General features: G+C 29.0%; 1 protein-coding gene across 3 annotated transcripts; it reads right to left on the bottom strand.

The window, feature by feature from the left end:
- Positions 1-4771: 4771 nt before the first annotated feature.
- LOC107442659 (uncharacterized) lies at positions 4772-22216 on the bottom strand. Of its 3 annotated transcripts, XM_043052197.3 has the most exons (8): positions 21869-22198; positions 19075-19170; positions 16319-17423; positions 14640-14741; positions 10090-10137; positions 9183-9258; positions 5137-5204; positions 4772-5050 (listed from the first exon to the last, which is right to left on the bottom strand). In XM_043052197.3, exons 3-8 carry the CDS (start codon positions 17357-17359, stop codon positions 5003-5005), a joined length of 1383 nt encoding a protein of 460 aa, XP_042908131.2. In that variant the 5' UTR covers positions 17360-17423; positions 19075-19170; positions 21869-22198; the 3' UTR covers positions 4772-5002. The 3 variants fall into 3 exon arrangements, 2 of the variants coding, with proteins under 2 accessions (XP_042908131.2, XP_015911778.3); XR_011636829.2 differs by lacking the exon at positions 19075-19170 and having other exon boundaries at positions 14633-14741; positions 21869-22216; XM_016056292.4 differs by lacking the exon at positions 19075-19170 and having other exon boundaries at positions 21869-22215.
- Positions 22217-22242: the final 26 nt, after the last annotated feature.

A 22242-nucleotide genomic window follows, 5' to 3' on the forward strand; every position in this document is an offset into this window, starting at 1 on the left:
CTTTAGAATTAACTCTGCATTGATCAGTGGTTTGGTAGGAAATAAGTTTTGTTTAAAGTGTGAATTTTATTTAGTTTTAGTGATGTTGTTTGCTTATTTATTTAAATATAATAGAAGGTTATTTCTGGGAGAACCCCATTCTGATGCAGAATTTATTATTGCTTAAGCGTGTGACCATTTTAATTGAATTATGATTTATTTTTTCAAATATTTTAAACTTAAAATGAGTGGTACTTGCTAGCTTATAGCTCTATTTCGTGTAAGAAGTTTATAATGCTTTCTTAAATGTTCTTTAATATTTAAAAGTTTTTAGTCGCTACATCGGGTAAACTGAATAATAAATTTGAACATGGTGGTAAAGACTGACTATGTAACCACTATAGTAAAATAATTCATTTGAAACGTTGATTCATTTGAACATGCGCACAAAAATATATCTTAATGTCTTTCTGTATTTTATTGCACATCAGTGGCGTACGCAGAATTTTTTCAAGGGGGGTGTTCATAATTTTTTGAAACTACTAAAAGAAATTCGAATCTGTAATAAAGTACTATTATTTCCCTAATTTTGACTTTTTATTTAGAGAACATTGTTTAGTTAAATTTTGATTTGATTTTTTAAGTTTAAGAACATAATGTAATATCTTCTGAAAAAAGTTCAATGTCATATGGCTGGAAAGTAACACTTTGAAGGCCACTTTCACATTCATCAGATTATGTTATGCTAGAAATGTTTTCGTCAACGGAAGTATGTATCACATTTCGGTAAAACAAAAAAACTTACATTGGTACTAGATGCTGTCACCTCACTAATTTCAGGTTGTGATTTTTTCTAAAACATAATTAAAAATAGTTATATTCTTGCGTTTTGACATCCCAAAATTCCAAGAAAAGCAAATATATATGTGGAAATATTAAACCACAAACGCTGTAGTGCTCCTTCTCTATTTTTTCTCCTGCGAGAGTCAGTCTTTATCCTCGGGGGCGGCGAAAATCATTACCTTCGCGAACACACAGGGCGGAAATAAGGTCATCTCTTCGGCAAACTCACAGGGAGGAAGTAAGGTCATCCCTCCTTCGGTGAAGTTCATCCTTGGATCTCCATCGAGCTTCAGGGGGGCAAATGGGACCTCCGACTATAATTGTCTAGCTCCAAGCAGAGAAAGGGCCGATAATGGAACTTCATCAAACCTTTCTTATTGCATCTCTTAATTCCAGTTAATTTCTTCAAAGCAAAAATTACTTGCAATAATCTTTAAATTCACATGCTATTCCATAGGGGTTCCCGGGCAGAGAGAATCCTGTAGACTTTGATGTAGTGCTCCTCGTGTTTTCTCGTAAACTCTTGAGCTGTGGCGTTTCATTAATCATTATATTGCATTTCGTAGAATTTGCAGTCATAACATAATGAATTTTCTGTACTTTTATTGAATAAAGAATCTATTTACAAATTATATACAATTGGAGCAAAGCTCCGAGACACATCTTTTATCCTTCCATATCCAAAATATAAGTGTTCCCTTTTTTAACGTAGTTCATGTGATCCATCCAGACCTCTTTTGTTTACATGTTAGAAGCGGGTGCGCCGTAAGATCTGAAGACCAGATGGAGATGAACTAATATCTCAACATAGTCTTGATTTTAATGGGAATTCAGCTTCGTTACGATATTTTACTGCGTGGTGTGGATTCATTTTACAAATAAAGATTTCATCGTTATTCAACGGAACTTACTATATACGCGAAGGGCTAAGTTAAGTAGGTGAAAGAGAAATTTAATGTTCTCAGAAACCAGATAAGCTTATCTGCAAATAGATATAATTCTTTTTGAGTTTAGTCTCAAAAGATCCTTTTAATTTTATTGAGCAAGTATTTTAGATGTTATATATATATATATTGGCACAGAAATATCCGCTATGCTGCGATCTCAAAGTTTCGAGCTGGAATGAATAACTTCCAACGAGCACAGTATCTCCAATGGTATTGTTACTGTTTTCTTCACTAGTCGAAATAGTGGCGACGACGGGTTCGGCGATTGAATGAAGTCTTTGTTAAGACAAAACAAAACAGATTTGGCGACAAGCGGCAGAGATAACTCTTAGTCTGACTAACTCCATTTCCCCTTTTATATAATTTTTCACTGCATCTCCAAAATTTTCGAATAGTCTCAAAGACGACCGAACGTCTAGGATTCCAGAATCATCGCGTAAAGACCTCGCGAATGACAGAGCCAGTCTCGAAATCTATACTGGCAGGACAGAAAGGAACCAGTCCGTAACAGTATCATGTGAATTTAGTTTCAAAAGTATAACCCTAAATATTTAACATCAAATACCTGTTATTAAAAACATCAATAGCCAAGATTGAAATCAAAACTCTTATACAATGAAATTAATTGAATTGGAATTTTAATTTAAGATATTACTATTACTGGCTAAGAAAGTCATTTAATTTGATTCCACAGTGAATACATTAATATAGTAGTATACTATTTAATAGAGCAGAATATTAATTAAACTGAATGCGAAGTGCTTGTAATGAAGGAAAGCACCTTGAATAACCAACCTATTTATATAATCTTAACTATACATTTTTTGATCAGATTTCATTATATTGGAATATGAGGGTTACATCATCTGTTAAAAAAGATTAAATCAGATAAAGAAAAAAGGCTTTATTTCACTGAATTAACGTAGCTTTATTCGATAAATTTACACTTTTGGTATAATATAAATATAAGTTATTTAGACATAATCTGTACAATATGGTTTGAAATTGGTTATTAACACAATTGAACGAGATAGGCTTTCACAAAGATTTGTGAAATATTTTCTTATAATTTCCAATCCTTTTTTAGTCAAATACTTAGTTTTCGGAAAAAGGAATTTGTTTATTTTTCTTTACTTGTGTAAATGATTCTGGAGAAATTGTTTTTATTTTTAAAATATGACTCTTAAAATTACATAACGACCGATTTCAATCAAGTTGTGTATTTTGTCATACAAAACTGTGCACTTTAAAACGATGTTAAATGTGTAACCCTTTAGAATTTTCTATTATAATTATTTTAAATAATAAAGAATAAATAATTAAACGAATTTTATAATTGTATATTTTTGAATTTGGTTAAAAAGCATACGAGATATATTGAAACATGTATGAAGTGGAATTAACATTAAGAAATCCAAACTATCTACAACTCTCCTGTCTAAACTATCAGAACAATATTTAACAGATTAATCAAAAAATAATTTATTATAATTACAAAAAAATTTCATCATTTAATTTAAAAATGGTATAAAAAATTTTTGAACTATAAAGTTTTGCAACATCTAATATTTTTTAGGAAAAATGCATTAGTTACTTGTAACATACAGAATTTAAAAATCTGTTGATTAATTCAGGTAAAATATAATAAATGAAAAATGATTTATATAAATTTTCATTTCCAAGATTGTCCTCGTATCAAATGAAAAAAATGGGACCTTGACATTTTAATTCTAACCTTATCTACATTTTATTATTTACTGAAAAAGTTGAATGGAATTGTAGAGAATGGTACACTGTATAACATTCCTCATCAAATTACGGTAAAAATTAACGGCACTCGTGTTGTCGATACAATTTACCATGAAAGCCTACCATTTTTAAAAGAATATGTTATGGAAAAAAAATCATATGTACCATAAATATTACAGTAATATTTACCTTAAATTCGCTGAATTATACTAATTAAAAAAATATTACTATAGAAATCACTTTATTGTATGGTAAAAAAGTATTGTACGGTAAAATGGATTTGAAACCACAATAAGAATGCAACTAGAGCCAAGCAAAAGGCCTGAATAAGTAAAATACCAGTACAATAATTAAAAGCAAATATAAGATAACTAAACATTAGAAAAAAGATGAGGGAAAAACACAAAGGTAGTTAAAAGCTACATTTTACAAATTAGCCAAAACCAAACAAAAGCATGAAAAGAGATTACAATAGTTAAAAGGTATTTAGCTAAAATTAATGAAGTAGCTAAAACCAAGCAAAAGGCCTGAAGAAATAAAATACCAATACAATGGATAAAAACAAGTGTAAAATGACATGACATTGCCAATAAAAAAAAAAAAAAAAAAAAAAAAGGAGTTTGATACTTTTATAGTATTGTTATAAATAAAAGTATCAAATAAGAGTCTCATATGTTCAATCTTTTGATAAGATTGAGAAAAAAATTATCTAGTTGAAAAAGTATTTGTATAGTATATTATAATAAAATAAGAGTAATTATTGCAAAAAACAATTTTAGTACTGAAGAGCAATTCTGTTAAACAGTATGACGCGAGGAAAGTTACTTTCCATAAATTCTTGTATATTAATTAGTTTTTTTAAAATAACTAATTTAATTTGACTATATAAGTTGCAACCAAATCTGGCTTGTATTCAACCACCTGAGTTGAATCAATTGCTAAATTGAAGTAATTGCTAATGTCCTTAATTATCCTTTTAAATCTATTTTTATCAGATATCTTTTTAAAATAAAATGCTTTTAATTACGCAAACACACTGAAAAACTTATTAAAATCTGTACATCTCTTTTCCCCGGGATATTCTAGTTGTGCTTGTAAACGTGCCTTTAGCAGCTTTGGTAGTTGAAAGTAGACATACGACCACAAAGGGTTTATATGCTCATTTCTAGATCAAAAATAAATTATTATATTTTTTAAATTTAGCAACATTGTCTAAGATTGAATAATTCAAAATATAATAAAGATTTTTCAGCTAACATTCTTATTAAATTTATTTCATAAATTTACAAGTATTTAACATTAGAACACAAATATTTAACATAAGGTACACCTATGAAGAAAAGCTGGTACATTCCAAACATATACAAAATAATGTACAGATAACTAGAATTAACATATAAATTGCAATTATATAGCAATTATTTGTATAGTTGAATCTGAGTACATTGTGAATTGAACTAAGCAATAGATTAATTCTAAGTTAATTACGGAATCAGTCTAGGATCTATCAAAGCTGTCCAGTTTAGGGAAACCTGAAAAAATAAGAAAGACAGGTAAAGAAAATGCCTGATGTAGAAGGAAAAAAACAAAGAGTTACAATTTTGAAAAACAAAAGTACCGTTTTAATGACTTGATCATCTGGAGGAGGTTCATCCTTCCACAAGTTCTCAAACTTTCCTGATTTTCCTTTCGTTAGGAAAAGAAAAAAATAAAGATAAGAATTCTTAATTAAATATAAAATAAAATTAATGTGTATTTTCAAATGTTAGAAAAAAGACACTCCTAAGTGAAAAGAAACTAATGGTGAATTACTGAAAAGTTCTTTATTCAATCAATTCCATTTTTACTGTTTTTAAAAACAAGATAATTTAAAAAAATTTAAATTTAACTGAAATCTATTATTTATCTTCAATTAAAATTTATTATTATTCATTTTCATTACATTACTAATGTCTTTTGAGAATCAAATGTAGACTTAATGAAAACCAACTAAAGAAGTAACTTTTTTTCTAATTAATGTAGGTGGCGCTTTTAGCACAACATACAAATCGGCTTCAACAAGTCTATGGGTGCAGTGTATTTGTCAAGTTCTAACCAGAGTATTTGTTAAGTTTAATTTGTTTTATAAATTTTAAAAGCCATTTTCTTTCAAAGAAAAAAAAAAAAAAACATATTTTGTAATTGACTAATCAAAATTAGAAATTTTACTAGCAATATTGTTTTGTAACTGGTCTTCCAGACCAGTGATTAAATTTCAATAAATTCTTTCCCTTTCTTCGATAAGGTTCAGTGCTATGCTTTGTTAGTCCTGCTTCTTTTGATTTTTAAGCTGGTAGTTTTATATATATTAAAAGTTCTCCTTATGTTATTTAACACCAAATTTGTGTTAAGAATAGGTTTGTGAAGGGGTTCAGTGCTATGCTTTGAGTTTTCTTCTTTTCTCATAGCAAATTATAGTGTGCCCTCTTGGCATAATTTTAGAGCATTAAACCATTATATTACATTATTGTTCTGAGGCTACCATCTAATAGCATTGAGTAAATAAAAAACAATTTATCTAAACAACAAAGAAAGAAAAATATGTAATTAGCTAAACTTTCATAATTCGAATTTTGTAAGTCAATTCAATTAGGAAGATTTATTACAATTGTGAAAAATAAAACACAATGGTAAGATAAATTTTTTAAATATTTTATAAATAGGATCTTATTTCTTTTTAATGAAAAATTCTTTATGGTACTGTTAAGTTTAAAAACACCTCATAAACTGGTTTTGGTGTAAAAGATTCTTGCACTCTCATATGAAACTGTGCTGCATTTTGCAGGAGATTCTCAATTAGAAGCCTTATTTTCTGCCCTTTGAAAACAAATTGAAAAACCATCATATTCCTCACTGACGAATTAATGGTCTTCTTCTGCTATTTTATTTATAGATCAGTACCATAATTCTTGAACTTAACTTTGGGATCATTCACTAATTACAGATTTTCATGAGAGTTCAGAGCCTGAGTCACAAAGCTTCATTATCTCAATTTAATAAAGATAAAAATTGAATTATAAATAGTAGGATGTTTTACATGAGACACCATCCACTAATTGCAAATATATTTTTAAAATTTACTATTGTACCTTATTTTTAAAATTTCCTGTGCCCTTAAACTACATTATGAAAAATCTCAATATTTAGAGACCAGTTTTTAAAAAAGTATGAAATGAGGGTTTTTTCATTATTTTAACATTTAGCGAAAGCAGCTAAAAATCTTTAATTTAAAAACAATTGAAATAAAAAAATCAGTCATCTCAAATTTGTTAAAAGTTATGAATTTAACATATAATAGTCTACTTCTGACAAAAATGTTTTGCTTCATTACTTATTATATTAACATTTCAAAATTAAACAAAAACTTTTTTAATCATTTCATTGAACAACAAGTAAAACATTTTAATAAAAATTTAGTGAAGGCCACTAACAAATTTATATTAGTAATATGAATTTATTAACTTTCCTTAATTTGCTTAATTCTCTGCTTTACATATAGCTTTATAAATTCAGTATGATCAATAATAATCCCGTTAATGTTTTGTTAAATATACTTTTATAAATAGCTTTTATTTAAACAGGGTACCCATTCAATTTCAGAAAAAAAAAAAATTCCCTGACTTTTCCAGGAGGTACATCAGGTAAATATCAATGAAAATCCATACCACATTTTATCTATACCATGCTATTTTTCATTGAAAATTATGACTTTTTATTTGCATTGCCAAACATTAGATTTTGCAAGCAAAAACTTATAATACAGTCGAACCCCGCTATAGTGAACCTGGGATATAGTGAACACTCGGATGTAGTGAACTTTTTTAGCGGTCCCGTCCGTATTCCTATTTAAATAATGTTATTTTTAACGCTTATAGTGAACAGCTTAGAACTTAGAAACTCGGTTATAGTGGACTCAAATTTCATTTCTTTAAATATCTTTTTCAGTCCTCCATCTTTAAACTTGTAGGTGTTGGGACTGAAAATGAATGCATTCCTATAAAATGTGTCATATTACTCTCCTTTATGCTTATCACTTTTAACTATACTGTAATAAATGTCAAACAGATCATTTATCTTATACTCCACCCTCCCTGACAAGCCTCGCTTTCTCTCTTTTCCCCAAGCTTGCTCTACAACTAGTTAACTTGGCCACCTGCTGAATTTTTGGAATTTTCTTATCTGTTCAAACCATATTCTTTACAAATCACCCCTTGACAATCAAAAAGGGGAACAATTTAACTCATTCTACAGCTGCTCTCTTCATATTCTTACATTATCTATTTGAGACAAGATTTTTATTTCAAAAGCAGTGAAAATGGCAAATTCTCTAAAGAGAAAAGCGTTTTCGATAGACGACAAAGTTAAAATTGTAAAGCGTATTGATGATGGAACCAATCAATCGACACTGTGTAAGGAATTTTCCTTGTCAAAATCTACAGTTTCAAACATTTAGAAAAATCGAAGTGCAATTCTTGCGGCATACGACAAAAACATGGTTTCATCGGAAAAAAACTGCGTGGAGCTGAAAGAGAAAACGTAGAAGATGCTTTGTTAAGATGGTTTGAAATCTTGTTCAAATTGTAAAAATCTTACATTCTTTGCACATTGTAGATAAGAAAATTGATGAACTCAATTTAAAATCAAATTGTGTTCAATCAAAAATCACAAATTTTTTTCATAAAAAGTGAAAATAAAACTAATATTTAGCGACGTAATTACTTTTCCCATCAATTTTTGCTTTATTATCTGTTAATTACTTAATAATTTTTTAAATAACTTATGCAAAATTGCAAAGCCAATTTTCAATCATTCAACTGTCTTATGCAAAAAATATTTTTCAAAAAATTTGGATATAGTGAACCATCGGTTATAGTGGACACATTACTGAGTCCGCAGACGGTTCACTATAGCGGGGTTCGACTGTAGAATGAAAATGGAAACATGGAAAAGCTTCACTAAAAAGTGAATTTTATAAAATAACTATAGAATTATTTAACTTGAATCTCAATAACTGATTACTGTTACTGGCAATGTTAAGACAGGTTATTTTCCAGGTTTTTTTTATAAAAAATTGCAACTTAGCTTGCTCTTTAGACATAAATTAAATTCCCTGACAATTCTAGGTTTTCCTAGGTTAGGTTTGACAGCTCTGTTTAAATTTTAAAAACATTCACTTGATAACATTTTAAGATTATAGTTTAACTAATTAAAATTATTCTTTTTTACATAATGAAATAAAGTAATCATTAATTTAAAAATAAAATGAGTGACCCAATATTGAATGTATTTAAAATTCTGCATAAATTGTTTTTATGGTTAATAATATAATCAAGAAACGTTCTTTGCCAGAAACTAGTAATTTTATTATGATGAGTTTTTGCATTTTGTTAATTTAGATACTAAACTATAAATGCATCTATAAAAACTTTCAACAACAGAAAGAAAATTTTTATTAGTGCACATATGATTTTCTTTAAGGTTAAATAGTGAAACTACTACTTGGTCATAGTTAAATATTAAGTAGACTGGCAAAAAGTTATATGTATCTCTAGTTAATACAATACATAATACAAGCACTTTTGTTAAATAATAATAACCCATACACAACAGTAAACAAATAGATACCTGGTTTAATTTCTTCTTGAATTAATTCAATTTCTAGTTCATCAGTGTTTGGATCCACTTTTCGCAAAATTCCTTCCTGCAAAAAAATAATTTTCCATTCAAAAATAACCATCACTGAAAACATTAACACATTTTCATAGTTTTAAAAGTTAGAATAAGAGAGAAAATTGAGTTTCTCCTTTAAAGTTATGTCTAAAAAGTATATTATAAAATTAAGCAAAATTACATCAATCTATTCTTACACGTAAAATAGCACATTGCATTCCTCAATGTTCAATTGCAGTTATGCACAATAACTTAATATTTTAAAATTAAGAAAAACATATCAAACCATTTTCACAAGTAAATGTATATCGAGGAAAAAGCTTGTTCCATTTTGGAAAAATGTTATGAGAAATTAAATAGAATGCGCAAATTCACATGAATTTAAAATCTAATTTGTATTGAACAACAATAAAAAGACACGTCACTATCAGAAAAATTAATTTGATTTGGACGATGTCATGCAAATTTTATTTAGTAAGAAGCTAACATACACACACACACAAAACTTTAAAAAGCACTCTATATCAACTAGGTCAAAACTTTTTTTTAAAACTTGCATTTGTTTTATTATTGTCAATTATACATTTGTTATTATTATTGCCAATGTAGTTGTGGCTTTAATTATAGCAATTCCCAATTAAGGCTGGATGATAACAATTAAATAAGTTTTTTACACTAAAACACAATGGTAAAAACACTGATGACTATTGATTTTATCCACAAAAATTAGAATTTCTTCCTTTTGTTAAATAACTTATGCCATGGAAATAAAAATATTAACACAGATGTAATATAATAAATAAATAAAATAAATCTGTGAATCAATCAGAATTAAGAAAAATAAATTTAGAACTTTTTTTACTTTATATTCAGAAACTTCAGGGCAATATTCTTCATTTAGTTCTAATACCTAAAAAGAAAACAAAATATATTAAAATAACAATTTTACATAGCAGCACAAAGCAATTTTTCTTAGATTTTTTTAAAAAGTTAAACGATATCAAATAATAATTTTAAAAAAAATTGATAAAATATCTTTTTACTAGATCTCTTATTAGAATCTCTTTTCATTTCCACATAATGATCCTTAGTTTTTAGTTTTTATTTAAGTTACACTATAATCAGGGTTGCCACAGAAAAAAATGAACAAAATAGTTGCTTCTAGTAGCCTAATGCATGAAAATAGTCGCCTAAAATTTTATTATAAGACTTTATTGAAATATACCATGATCCATTTAGTCAAGTTGATGGCCAATATAATAATTTTTAAATAAACATTAGTGTTCTAGCACTAAATTTTCATAGAAAAAAATTTGTATATTTGTAGAACATTCAATACTTTTAAATGCTAGAATTCAGAAAAATAATTTTTCTTTAAAAAAAAAAAACATACTCTTTCTATTGATTTTCCCTTTCACATAATTTTTCTTTTTATCAATAATTGATTTAGCAAACATATATATATACTAGGGGGCAGAGCCCACTGCTCGCTTTCGCTCGCCAACCCCTAATAATAATTAATTTCTGTATACTCTCAATAATATAAAAAATTGACTTATAATTTTAAATAAAAGTCTATACTCACTATCAATAAAAAATTCTAACTAAATCAATTCAAAGTGTAATAAATTGCAGACTCAAAGAAAAATACTATATACATTTGAAAATGATAAAAATTAAAAACTGCATTGTATGAGCGTATGTTCTGGCTGAAATGTTGTGAATCAGAAGAGAGTTATAATAATAATTCTCTTAGTGCTTCGGGGTACTGGGGGGATTCTAGTTGAATTTTACCATGGTGGCAACAATTATGTTTGATTCTTCTGTGCTCATTTTGAAAAAGTAAAGCATCACAGTAATCACATTTTACATTAATGCCAATCAATTTATGCTAAAAAAACCACTGCTAGGAGCACAGAAGTCTCCCAATAGACTCCTTTTCCTGAAAATAGTTGCTTTTTTAGCCTTTTCAAGCAAAAAAAGTTTCTATAAATGCTTCAGGTCAAAAATAGTTGCATTTAAGTAACCTGTGGCAACCCTGTATAATGCAAAATAAAATTTAAAAAAAACTTTATAAAATCTTTTCTTATTAGTAGTTATTTGCTTCTCATGGAAGTTTTCTATCATTTTAATAACATAAAAACGAGAAATATATACATATATATTTTAAAAAGAGAAAAAATAGTCATCAGAAAACACAGGTGTAAAATGGATTTAGATTCTCATACACACCCTTATGCATATGAGAATCTAAACCTAACTCTCAGTAGCAGAATTATGTTTTAAGAACTCCGACAAGAATTTTAATAAATACAAAATACTTATGGATATATTTCAAAATAAACAGTACTCACTAGTTAAATTATAAGCATTTTTTTTAACCGCAAATATTTTATTTGCAAACTAAAATTGCAAAAAGAAAAAAAAGAAGCTAAATATCAAATTATGAATAAATGCAGACATAATGAAATAAAATTATTAACATACAAAATCGTAAGTACCACTAGAACAAGATGTTCAGCAGGGGTGTAGATTAAGCAATTTCTACTAAGAGGATTTCTTCATATATTAAAAATTCAAAGAATAATTACATTAAAATATGATAAGCATTTAACAGCAACATATCTAGACATTTCTTTATAGAATATCACAAAGAAGACTGTGAACCAATTTTTTGACAGGCAAGTTCGGATGTCAATCATAACCCAAACACTTATACCATCTTTCTGATTCATGGTCTTGGCGTATGTTTCATAAGAAGGCAAAATAATACCATTCTGATGCTTTTACAATTTAATTTTATGAACTATGTATTACATAAAAACAAACTACAATAAATTGAAAAAAAAAAAAAAACTAATGAATTAATTTAATATTTATAATTTTGAATATTTTTACATTTTTAAATACAAAAACCACTGTGGAAGATTAAACACCAATTCAAGAGCTAGTTAACTGTCCTTAAAAAGAAACCGCTTTGATTGCCCAAGTTATAATAGTTAAACAATTATCTAGAAGAAATAAGAATGATCAAAAGAGAAGTACAATATCAGAAGTGACTAAAATAAAATTTGTAATACAATGCACTACTTAATATTTACAAGCAGATGGAATATTTAATATTAAGTTAGCAAAAATAAACAGTTTTATTTGCAGTAGAAAACTACCACTAATTTGTAGTTGTCCTTAGAAATCAAATCAAATGATCATCTATTCATTTATAAATGGTTTTCATTATCATTTCTAGAACTTTTTTTAAATGAATTAAATTTTTTCAAAAAAAGATTTCTTATAAAAAAAAGTTAATGTAAATAAATTGATTTTTTACATAAATAAAAGTTATATTTAAAAGACTTAGAAAGTTTTCATACTTTTTCTTAAAGGGAGAAAAAAATACCCTAATACTGATTCTACATATAAATGTTATATGGAGAATGTTGGGGACACCTTTTAGCCTTACATTAATATCTTCTTATTCACTTTGGCCCACAATATATTTTGATATGGTCCTTGAACTTAAGATTAATAGAAATATAAAAAAGAAAAAGCAATGTAAAAAATATTTTGTAACAGCTTTATATAGTAGTACGTTATTTACTACTGAAGTTCATCTCAATACTATTTTGTACTCAATTTCAATTACAACTAACACAATTCTCTGATACTGTATATGAAACAGATTTTGTTATACCCCAAAGAGGTGGTGCACCATCTTGTTGCAAAAAGACACGTGTCTGAAGCTCTTCTAGTTATGGAAATACGAAGGTATCGTCGAATACGAAGGTATATGTGGGTATCATCGTTCGTAGTCCTTTGAATGACCATTTTCCAGGAAGATGGATTGGACGAGGAGGTCCAATTCCTTGGCCACCCAGATCACCTGATATAATGCCGCTAGACTTTTTTCTTTGGGGATTTATAAAGGACAATGTTTATAGGAGGACCGTGTCGAACATTGATGACCTAAAAGCCAGAATTACAACGGCAATAGCCCCTGTGGATGCCGACATGCTTGCCGCTACCTGGCGTGAAATTGACTATCGACTTGATATTCTTCGTGCAACGAAGGGGGCACACGTGGAAGTTCATTGACAAGGGTCATGAAACTTTTTGAGTCTATCTAACCATTTATGCTATTAATTTTAATCTATCTTTATTATTTTATGAGTTAAACATCAAAATGGGACGGGACTTTATAAACACCCTGTATATTGACTATTTTATTTTAATTTATATTGCCTGTGATACAGTAAACAAAGTTAGTTAAATGTTTATTAGTCAGACATGTATTTTCAAATCAAAATGTATTCAATTTTATGATGATAGCCTCAGGTTTGACCCTCAACTAGTTTTTGTGGCTTGTTACCAAAAAAAAGAGCAATACAGATTTATGATACAGTGGAAAGTCGCGTATCCGGAATCGGCGGGACTTTCCGAAGTCCGGATAATCGATTTTTCCGTATAATAGACCCCCAAGGTAAACAGAGATTAAAATGATCTGAATCTAAGAAGCAGAAATTAAATAACATTATTTTTCGGGCAATAATGTTTTAGTATTAGAATGATATCTAATCAATCAAAAACAAAATATTTAAAAAAAAATAATTATTGCTATTATAAAAATAAATATAGGAAACTAAAAAAATTTACAGTTATGAAAATATTAATTGCTCTCTCCGCCATTTTGAACTAGAACGTTTCAAGCAAGAAGGGGAAATTCCCGTCATTCATTCATTAAGGTGGGTAGGTGAAGAAGCAAAATTCATTTCCTTCTTACTTGTCATTCAAGTTAAAGGGGGGGGGGAAGTGACAAGTTCTTATTTTATCTCCTGTCATTGGCTATCAATGAAGCATAAAGGCGTGGCATGCTGATTGGGTTCTCTTTATTTTTTCTTGTGTGACTAAAGGGGATTCCCCCTCCACTTTAACGTTTGCTGTGTTTACCCTTTTTCACAGTACTTCTTTCCCTAACACTTTATCAAAAAGGTTCCAGGAAATGCCTCTTTTACTAGCCAGCTGCACAGGAAAGAAGGGGGGAGGGGACTCAATTGTGCTCTTTTGAAAACAAATCCCCCCCTTCCTGCATTTCAGAGGAGGAGCGTTACTAACGGTACGGTCTTTTTCTGTTGATTTATGGGTTTAATGCATAGATCACTAGAAGCTAAGAAAGGAAAAAACCTGTCAAAATACTTTTTTTTTTTTTTTTTAAAGAGAGTGGGGAAGATAAAGAAATGTTTGTTTATTTTGATTGTTGAAAAGTGTCCGGGAAATTGACCCTTCCGGAAAAGGGACGTCCGGATATGGGACGTTACACTGTACTGTCTAAAAGCACCTTGTAAAACAAAAGTTTTCATTGTTAAATAAATATTGAAATTAAAAGAACATTAAAATTTGAGAGACAAGACCTCAAACCTTATATGCCAAACGAGTACCCACAGGTGGCAAGGAATTTAAAGGTGTGTAATTTTGATAAGCTGGCTTTACATCAGTCTTTGAGACATCAATGTTTTCCACCTATAACAAAAACATAAAATGAGAATAAAATATATTTAATTTCTAAAGCAAAAATGTTTTAGTTCAAAAGGCATCTGACTGTCGAAAGAAAAACTAGGTACAATTTTTTATGTAATCTTTAAACAAATCCTAACACTACATGGAAATATAAAAATAAAATTTATTTAATTGGATCTAGCACCAGTGACTGAATCATTAGTAAAGAATACTATATTATTTGTTTTAAAAGGCCCGTAAAAAATCGTCCTACAATTTTCCAGACTTAATCCTGGTACATCTGGTATTAGATTAATAAAATAGGTAATGGGTGTTACAGTAATATGTTCCTGAAAAAGTATTTTAAGACTCCTTATATAGATAAATACCTTACTTTTTATTATTTAATATGCTGAATTGATAAAGCTATGCACATAGATGGAAAATATTTGTTGATTTTCGTTAGCAGCTTCAAAATTTCCTTATTCACTGCCAATTGGTTACAAATTTTATCAAGGTATTTTAAAAATTTATATTTTCTTTAAAAATTGCAACAGGGTGCGTAGCCAAATCTTTCAAAAAAAAATAAGCACCTTTTAAGTACTTTTTAAGCATTCAAAAATATTTTTAAGCACTATATACATTAACAAAATGTAAAATAATTTTCAAACACTTTAGATGATCATGAGAAAATAACTAGTTTCTGACAAAGAACTTTTTTCTTGATTATATTAGCTGTTATAAACCGATCAAGAGATTTTTCGGTTTGATATCAGAGGGTGAAAAGTGAAGTCTGAAATAGAGAATATCTTGCAAAATGCAGCAGAGTTGCACATGAGAGTGCAAGAATCCCACCGAACCCAACTCTGTAGACGCACATACCGACTCGCAAGTATTTCATTAAACATCTAAAATGATAGGCGCTTTCATACGCTATGGACAAACAGTACCCCGAAATAAATTGTGAAAACATTGAATAGAACATTGTGAAAAGCACGCTTGTGCATAATACGTGGCGAAAATCGACATGGTAACGAAAAAAAAAATCCTATTTTAGAAAAGGGAAAATTAAGCACTTTTTAAAAACCAATAAAAATAGCACCTTTAAGGGCTTTTAAATAACGAAAATAAAAAATAAGCACGTTTAAGCACTTTTTAAAAATGCTAGTAATTAGGTTCAAAACTTTTAAATTAAAACTGAACAAGGGAATTGTTTCAATTCTTTGAAATGCTGCTAAACAATATTTAAAAAAAAAAAAATTCTTTTTTATAAAAAGAAAATCTTCCAGTTTTCAATTATGGAAATAACGAATCTCCATTGTACAAGATTTAATTAATTACTACAATTAATTACTACTTATTCTTCATAAAACTATTTAGTCCTAAAAAACGCAAATAAACAAACCAGGTAGAATATTCATCTCAAACTAGTATTCAAAAAAATCTTTTGACTATTCCAGTCTCGACAGAAATTTAATATTGATGTTGCATTCTAAACAAAAAAACTACACAAATTTAAATTATCAATGTCTTTCCTACATTGTAAGTTTTCTTAAAATGAAACACAGATTAAAAAAAGGATAAAATAAATTCAAGCTTACAGAATAAGTATTGGAACTGCTACTGTTTCTTGGTAAAGGAGAGACACCCCATGGTTTCTCTTTCAACTTTTTCTTAGGAAAAGGAGTAGATTCTTTATTTAACCCACTTATCACAGATTCACAACCTTTTTCAAACTTAGCCTCAATTTCAGAGTCTTCCTTGAGAGACTTGTTTCTTGAAGAATCTAGTTTGGAATTGCTTTTAACATTATTTTTTCCAATTGGCAACACTTTTGCATCATCGAAGCTGCTATTAAGATCACTCTCCATGGTTATTGACATGTCTGTGCTTTTAGGAGAAGGAGAGCGAAATATTACATGCTTTCTTATATTTGAGGAGGTGTTATAGGTTTTCTCACATTCAACATCACAAAGAAAACTTCCCTCCATCTCTGTTGTAACATCTGCTGGCAAACTTAAACTTTCAGTAGTCAAAATTGCTCTACGTTTTCTCCTCCGACGTCTCGTTTTGCAGCGACTTTTCACGCTATCATCTTGACTTCCACTGTTGTTGAGGGATTCAGTCAAATTTAAAAGAGCCTGACTGTCTGACAGCACATAAGTACTACTCTCAGGTATGGGACTTAAATTAGTTTTACTAAATAATTCACAAGACTTATACAGATTAGAGTCAGAAACACCATACTCCACTTTTTTACCATTTGTAACATTCACATCAGATTGGCAAACATTCTGATTATTTTTTTCTGCCTCAGATAGTTTCACAGCAAAATTGATGAAATCGCTAGTGGGTGTCTTATGATATGGTCTTTTCTTTTTTCCAACAGGTTGCTTATTACTTTTCCCTTTATCGTGTGAAGTATTGACTGCTGAATTTTTTTCCAAGCCTGATAAATTCTCGTGTGAAGAAAAATCTCCCGATTCATCAGAAATACATGAAGTCTCATTTCTCTTTTTCTTCTTTTTACTATTTGCTGAGAGAGTATAGTTTTCCATTGACAATGTTTCACTTTTTCTTTTACGAGATTTATCTAGACTAACTACACTATTAGAAAGAGAATGAACAGAAGCTTGATTCATTGAAAAGTTAATACCTGGGGCGCTACATTCTAAAGATGTTTCACGTGGATTTTCAAGCTGTATTCTAGAAAAAAAAAAATTTTTGATTATCATAAGGATTAGTGAACCAAAGATATAACAGGGGTAATTGTGAGACCAAGTCAAAATTCCGGAAAATTTCTTAAATAAAAAAAAGAAGTTTAAGTCGAAAAATTAGAAAAAAATTTAAACAAGGTTTTTTCCCTTTTCTCAATATTTCTTAGTTTACTTAAACCTATTAGTTTACTATTACACATACCTATACCATTCACACATACCTATGATGACCTGGAGAAGTAATTGAAATTTACAAATATGTCTTTCTTTTTTGAGTTTATGATTATAATAACTATTTACTGATAAAAAATGAATATTAATCTTGAATATAAGCTTATAAAGTATCTGGGTCTCCTTTACAAACAAATAAAATAAACTGTGTTTTTACATTCCACCTCTGAAAATTTGATTTCCGTAAACTTTTGTGATCAATGATTTTTTGAAACGTCTGAACCTTCGATCTCTTTAAACTTCCGGATCACGGTTAGCAAAAAATCCGGATTTTTTCCAGAGCACAATCAGTCCTGATATAAGACAAAAGTTTGCATTATAGAAAATATTAGTTATTTTTAATAACTTCAGCAGCATCATTAGAAAAAGGTCAGAGTGTGAAAACTCCCATAAAGCTAAAAGAATAGTACATGTTGCCCAATTAGTTCAAAATTCAGAATACTTTTTAAAAGAGAAAACTGATAAACTCAAAGAACAACATTGTTTTCTCTACGTTCCACCTTTTAGTTGTCTGTTTGCTTTGATTTATAAAATTCATGAAAAATGTCTTAATATCAAAAATTGAAGCTCTGAAATTGAGAAGTAATTTTTGAAAATGTAGAGTATAAAAAGGAAATATCGGTAAGTCTATTTCTAACAAACACAATTTATTTTGAAAAATTTACAATAATAAAAGAAAATGGAATAAATAATTCAAGTAAACTATATCAGAACAGGTTCTCTAGCACAAATGTATTGAAATATTTCACACTTTGATTTACAAAAAAAAAACAAACAAACAAAGATGCACTTTTGGTATTTAACATCCAACATCAAAATGCATAATTAATAGTACTGTGTGATTAAGATTTAACGTAATAACATATTTTTCTGTTTAAAGCAAGATTTTATATCTCATTTGTATAATCTATTTCGATTTTAAAAATAATAAATATTTTAATTGTAAATCAATAATTATTTTTACATTCAACGTCATTGCTTTTCTTTTAAATAAATTTGCTTTTACCTATTTCCCTCTCATATTTTGCATTTTCTCTATAAAATGAAGTGAATAAATAAAACATTGTAATTGGCATTATTGCAATTTAAAATTTTCTATCCTTCTTCAAATCAGCATGATTTTTTAAAAAATTAATGTGATCCCATTTAACACGATCCTGCGTTCTTAAAATCCAATATTACAACCCATAATCACATGATTTTAAAACTCAAATATCACATTTCTCATTTTGTGTATATCTTTGCATCTTAATACATATTCAAAAAATTTAAAGAGTCAGTTTTTTATCTATAAACTACTAAGAGTTAGACATTTTTCAGTTAACTACACAGCTGTACTTGGACAGCTGTTAATTCATCAATGAAAAGCTCTAAAAAGAAATAGAACAAATGAGAAGTAGAGAAGTCACAGAAGATCCTTTTTTTCTACACTGTTTATTTGATTTCATTTTTAAAATTTTTCAATGCACATATATTTGTTATCTTGTGGACAATTATCTCCAAATCTATATTTGACATAATTGAAAAACAAAAAAAATTAATAAAATGTATGAACAATTTTTTAACAAGGCATTGTCAAAGATATATTAAAAATAAAAGTTTAATTTTTAGTATTTTATCAAATATATTGCATATATTTCAAAATATATTTCATACTAAACATAAAAAATAGTGATTGCTGAAATATATGTTTTTCATTAATCAAAATATTCACAAAAATATTTTCCATTTTTTACAAAAATATTTTTATTTTACAAAAATTTAACCCAAAAAATAAAAAATGGCCCCCAGTGGTTGTTATAACCTATATTTATCCTTATTAGGATGACTTAATTTTTAGTAACTATGCTCATTGGGAAAAGCAATCCCTCGTACCAAACTTTGCCAAAGCCCCCCTCCCCCCCAAAAAAAATCAGTTTTGAAAACCCTTATTCAAAACATAGAAGCACAGTATCACTACATCTTCGGTCAACAGAGGAAAAGCAATGACTATAGCAATGCAGAAAGTGTAAGCATTGATAAATTTTTTTTCCGTATCAGTAGCCATGCTCTAGGAATGAAAGATGTCATAACAATAATAAAGTGACAGCAAACATAAAAAACAAATTAGGCACCCGTATAACTCTCTTTTAAAGAAATTTCCTTTATTTCGCTTCATTTACAATGATCAATATAACCCTGTGATCATTGCATCAGATGATTTGGATCATTCTATACGGAGTATAATTCCATATCTGGACATAACTCTTGAAGATATTTCAGCCAGTATCAGCTGTGTGAACAAATGGTCAGGTGGCCCTTCATGCCAGTTCTAAAATATGTAGAGTGCAGCTGCAATTCCAAAACTTCAAGATAAGTATAAAATAAAAATAATTTGGAATAACTTCGCCTCATCTAATGGAAAGGGTCCAGTGGATGGAATAGGTGGTGCCAAAAAGGGGACAAGTAAGAAATTTTGTTAAGACATGCAAAGGCACAGTTTTTAATGCTAGTTATTTTACTGCTGCAGCTCAAGCAAGCAGCCACGATATTAAAGTATTTGAAATAAAGTATGATGAAATTGAAAAACAATGAAAATTTAAACATTTATTCAGTATTTGAGAAAGCATTGCCTATTGAAAACATATCCAAAATGCATTGCATTTATGTAGGACATCAGAAATTAGATAAAGGTACTCATTTGACAAATGAAACAGATTCAAATTTAGTAGTTGAAAATTCAAAGCAATACCTAGGCCTAATCACCAGAAAATATTAAACTTGGAACCTTTCTATTAGTTTAATATTTGGGAAAAAGACATGTGTTCCATTATGTAGCGATTTCACAGAGTGGAGTGGAAGATGATAATGAATTGAAGGTTATGGTTCTGAAGAATGAAGAACATAGATAAAACTGTTTTTAGTACAGATGAAAATGATATTACCTATATAACATTTGATCATGTTCTTCAAATTTTACCAAATCCAACAACGAGACAGTGATATTATGAACTCAATGAAAAAATTTATATGCTTAAGCAAGTTAATTGCATTGCTGCTTAATAGGAAACAAGAAAAAGTTTCAATGTATTATGAAGAGAGAAGTACATTTAAACTATGTGCAAAGTTATAGCGCTTGTTAAGAACAATTTGTGCTGAAATATAGCTCTGATTTTTCAGCACTTAATTCAATGTCTTTTTTGGTGGATGAGTAATCAAACTACTAAAGAATTAATTGTTAATAATATTTTTAATGATATATTATTTAAAAAGACAAATTTTCACAAGCAGGAACTTTTTGGGGAGAAAATAAAGGGGAAATTACCGTATTGTGATCTGCGGCAGAATAATCACCAAGTCTTGGAAACTTCCAGGAAATAGCGCATGAGAAACTAAAAAAAAAACACCAGAGAAAGGGACTAACTCGAAAGGTATAAATCGTAGCCACCCCCAGGCTCAACATCTACATATTTTTAAAAAAAAAATTTGCAAGTTCGAAATCTATTTAGCAGCAATTGTACTTGGCGCGACAGATCACGATACGGAAATATCCCCAAAATAAATACAATATTTATTATTTTGCCATATTTCAAAATTTGATTTTGAAAAAAATGTAGCTTACCATGGAATTGCCCATAATTTTTTTTAAGATTAGCTTTTTACTAAGACTTTGGATATTTGGCTAATTTACTAGCTAATAATTTGATATCCTTAACGTGAGCCCTGAATAAGCGATAAACTAAAGCTTAGGTACACACTTTGCTTTATTAACCTTATCCTTAATAAGAGAAAATAAAAGAAACTGTTTTTGTTGTAGTTAATTTACGTCGCACTAGAGCTGCACAATGGGCTATTGGCGACGGTTTGCGAAACATCCTTGAGGATGATCCGAAGACATGCCATCACAATTTTGATCCTCTGCACAGGGGATGGCACCCCTGCTTCGGTAGCCCGACGACCTGCACGCGAAGTCGAGTACTTTAAGGTATAACATTTTAACGAGCAAGTGGTCACCCACCCGCACACTGTCGGTGATCTGCTGGGAACCGTGTCTTAACGATCAGTCCACTGCGGGGCGAAAATAAACTTAACTTGATAACTACTATAAAAGGTTTATGAAGTCACAATACAAATAAATATCAACAGTCAAGTATTAAAGTGATAAACAAAAGATTAAACCTTTGTTATCTCACATTTATATAACTTGAAAGAGTTTATACTTACTTAACAGTATCCTCTTCTCTTAATATTGCAATTTTTTCAGTTTCTAACAATAGACCATCACGGACATATAATTTGAATCCTTCTTGAGGAATAGAAAATTTTCTGATAATAGCTTGCTTAAAATCATCGATAGTTTTTAATTCACGCGGCGAAACATACATCCAGACGTATTTTAATCCCGATACTCCCGGGTTAGCTTCTGAAAAGTCTAATAGCACACGAAATGGTTTTTCTTCCATATTTCAAGAAGCAATAGTTTTAACAAAGACTTAGAAATTAGGTGACTAACTAGAAACCCGAACCATATTTTCTGTACTTTTTGTAAAGTGTGCGAAAAACAGTTTTGTTTCAGTTCTTTTCAGTTTTTACTATTG

Source organism: Parasteatoda tepidariorum, chromosome 8 (assembly GCF_982258835.1).
Source record: "Parasteatoda tepidariorum strain Cologne lab strain chromosome 8, Ptep-v5.0, whole genome shotgun sequence".
Lineage (NCBI taxonomy): Eukaryota > Metazoa > Arthropoda > Arachnida > Araneae > Theridiidae > Parasteatoda > Parasteatoda tepidariorum.

Bases quoted from the DNA above. Each gene is read 5' to 3' on its own strand.
- LOC107442659 (XM_016056292.4), bottom strand. From the start codon at position 22,107: ATGGAAGAAAAACCATTTCGTGTGCTATTAGACTTTTCAGAAGCTAAC. The intron at 10,138-14,639 runs GTTTGAGGTCTT...TTTTCTTTTTAG, and splicing joins GTACTCGTTTGGCATATAAG to GTATTAGAACTAAATGAAGA. The intron at 5,205-9,182 runs GTATCTATTTGT...TCCTAACGAAAG, and splicing joins TCAAGAAGAAATTAAACCAG to GAAAATCAGGAAAGTTTGAG.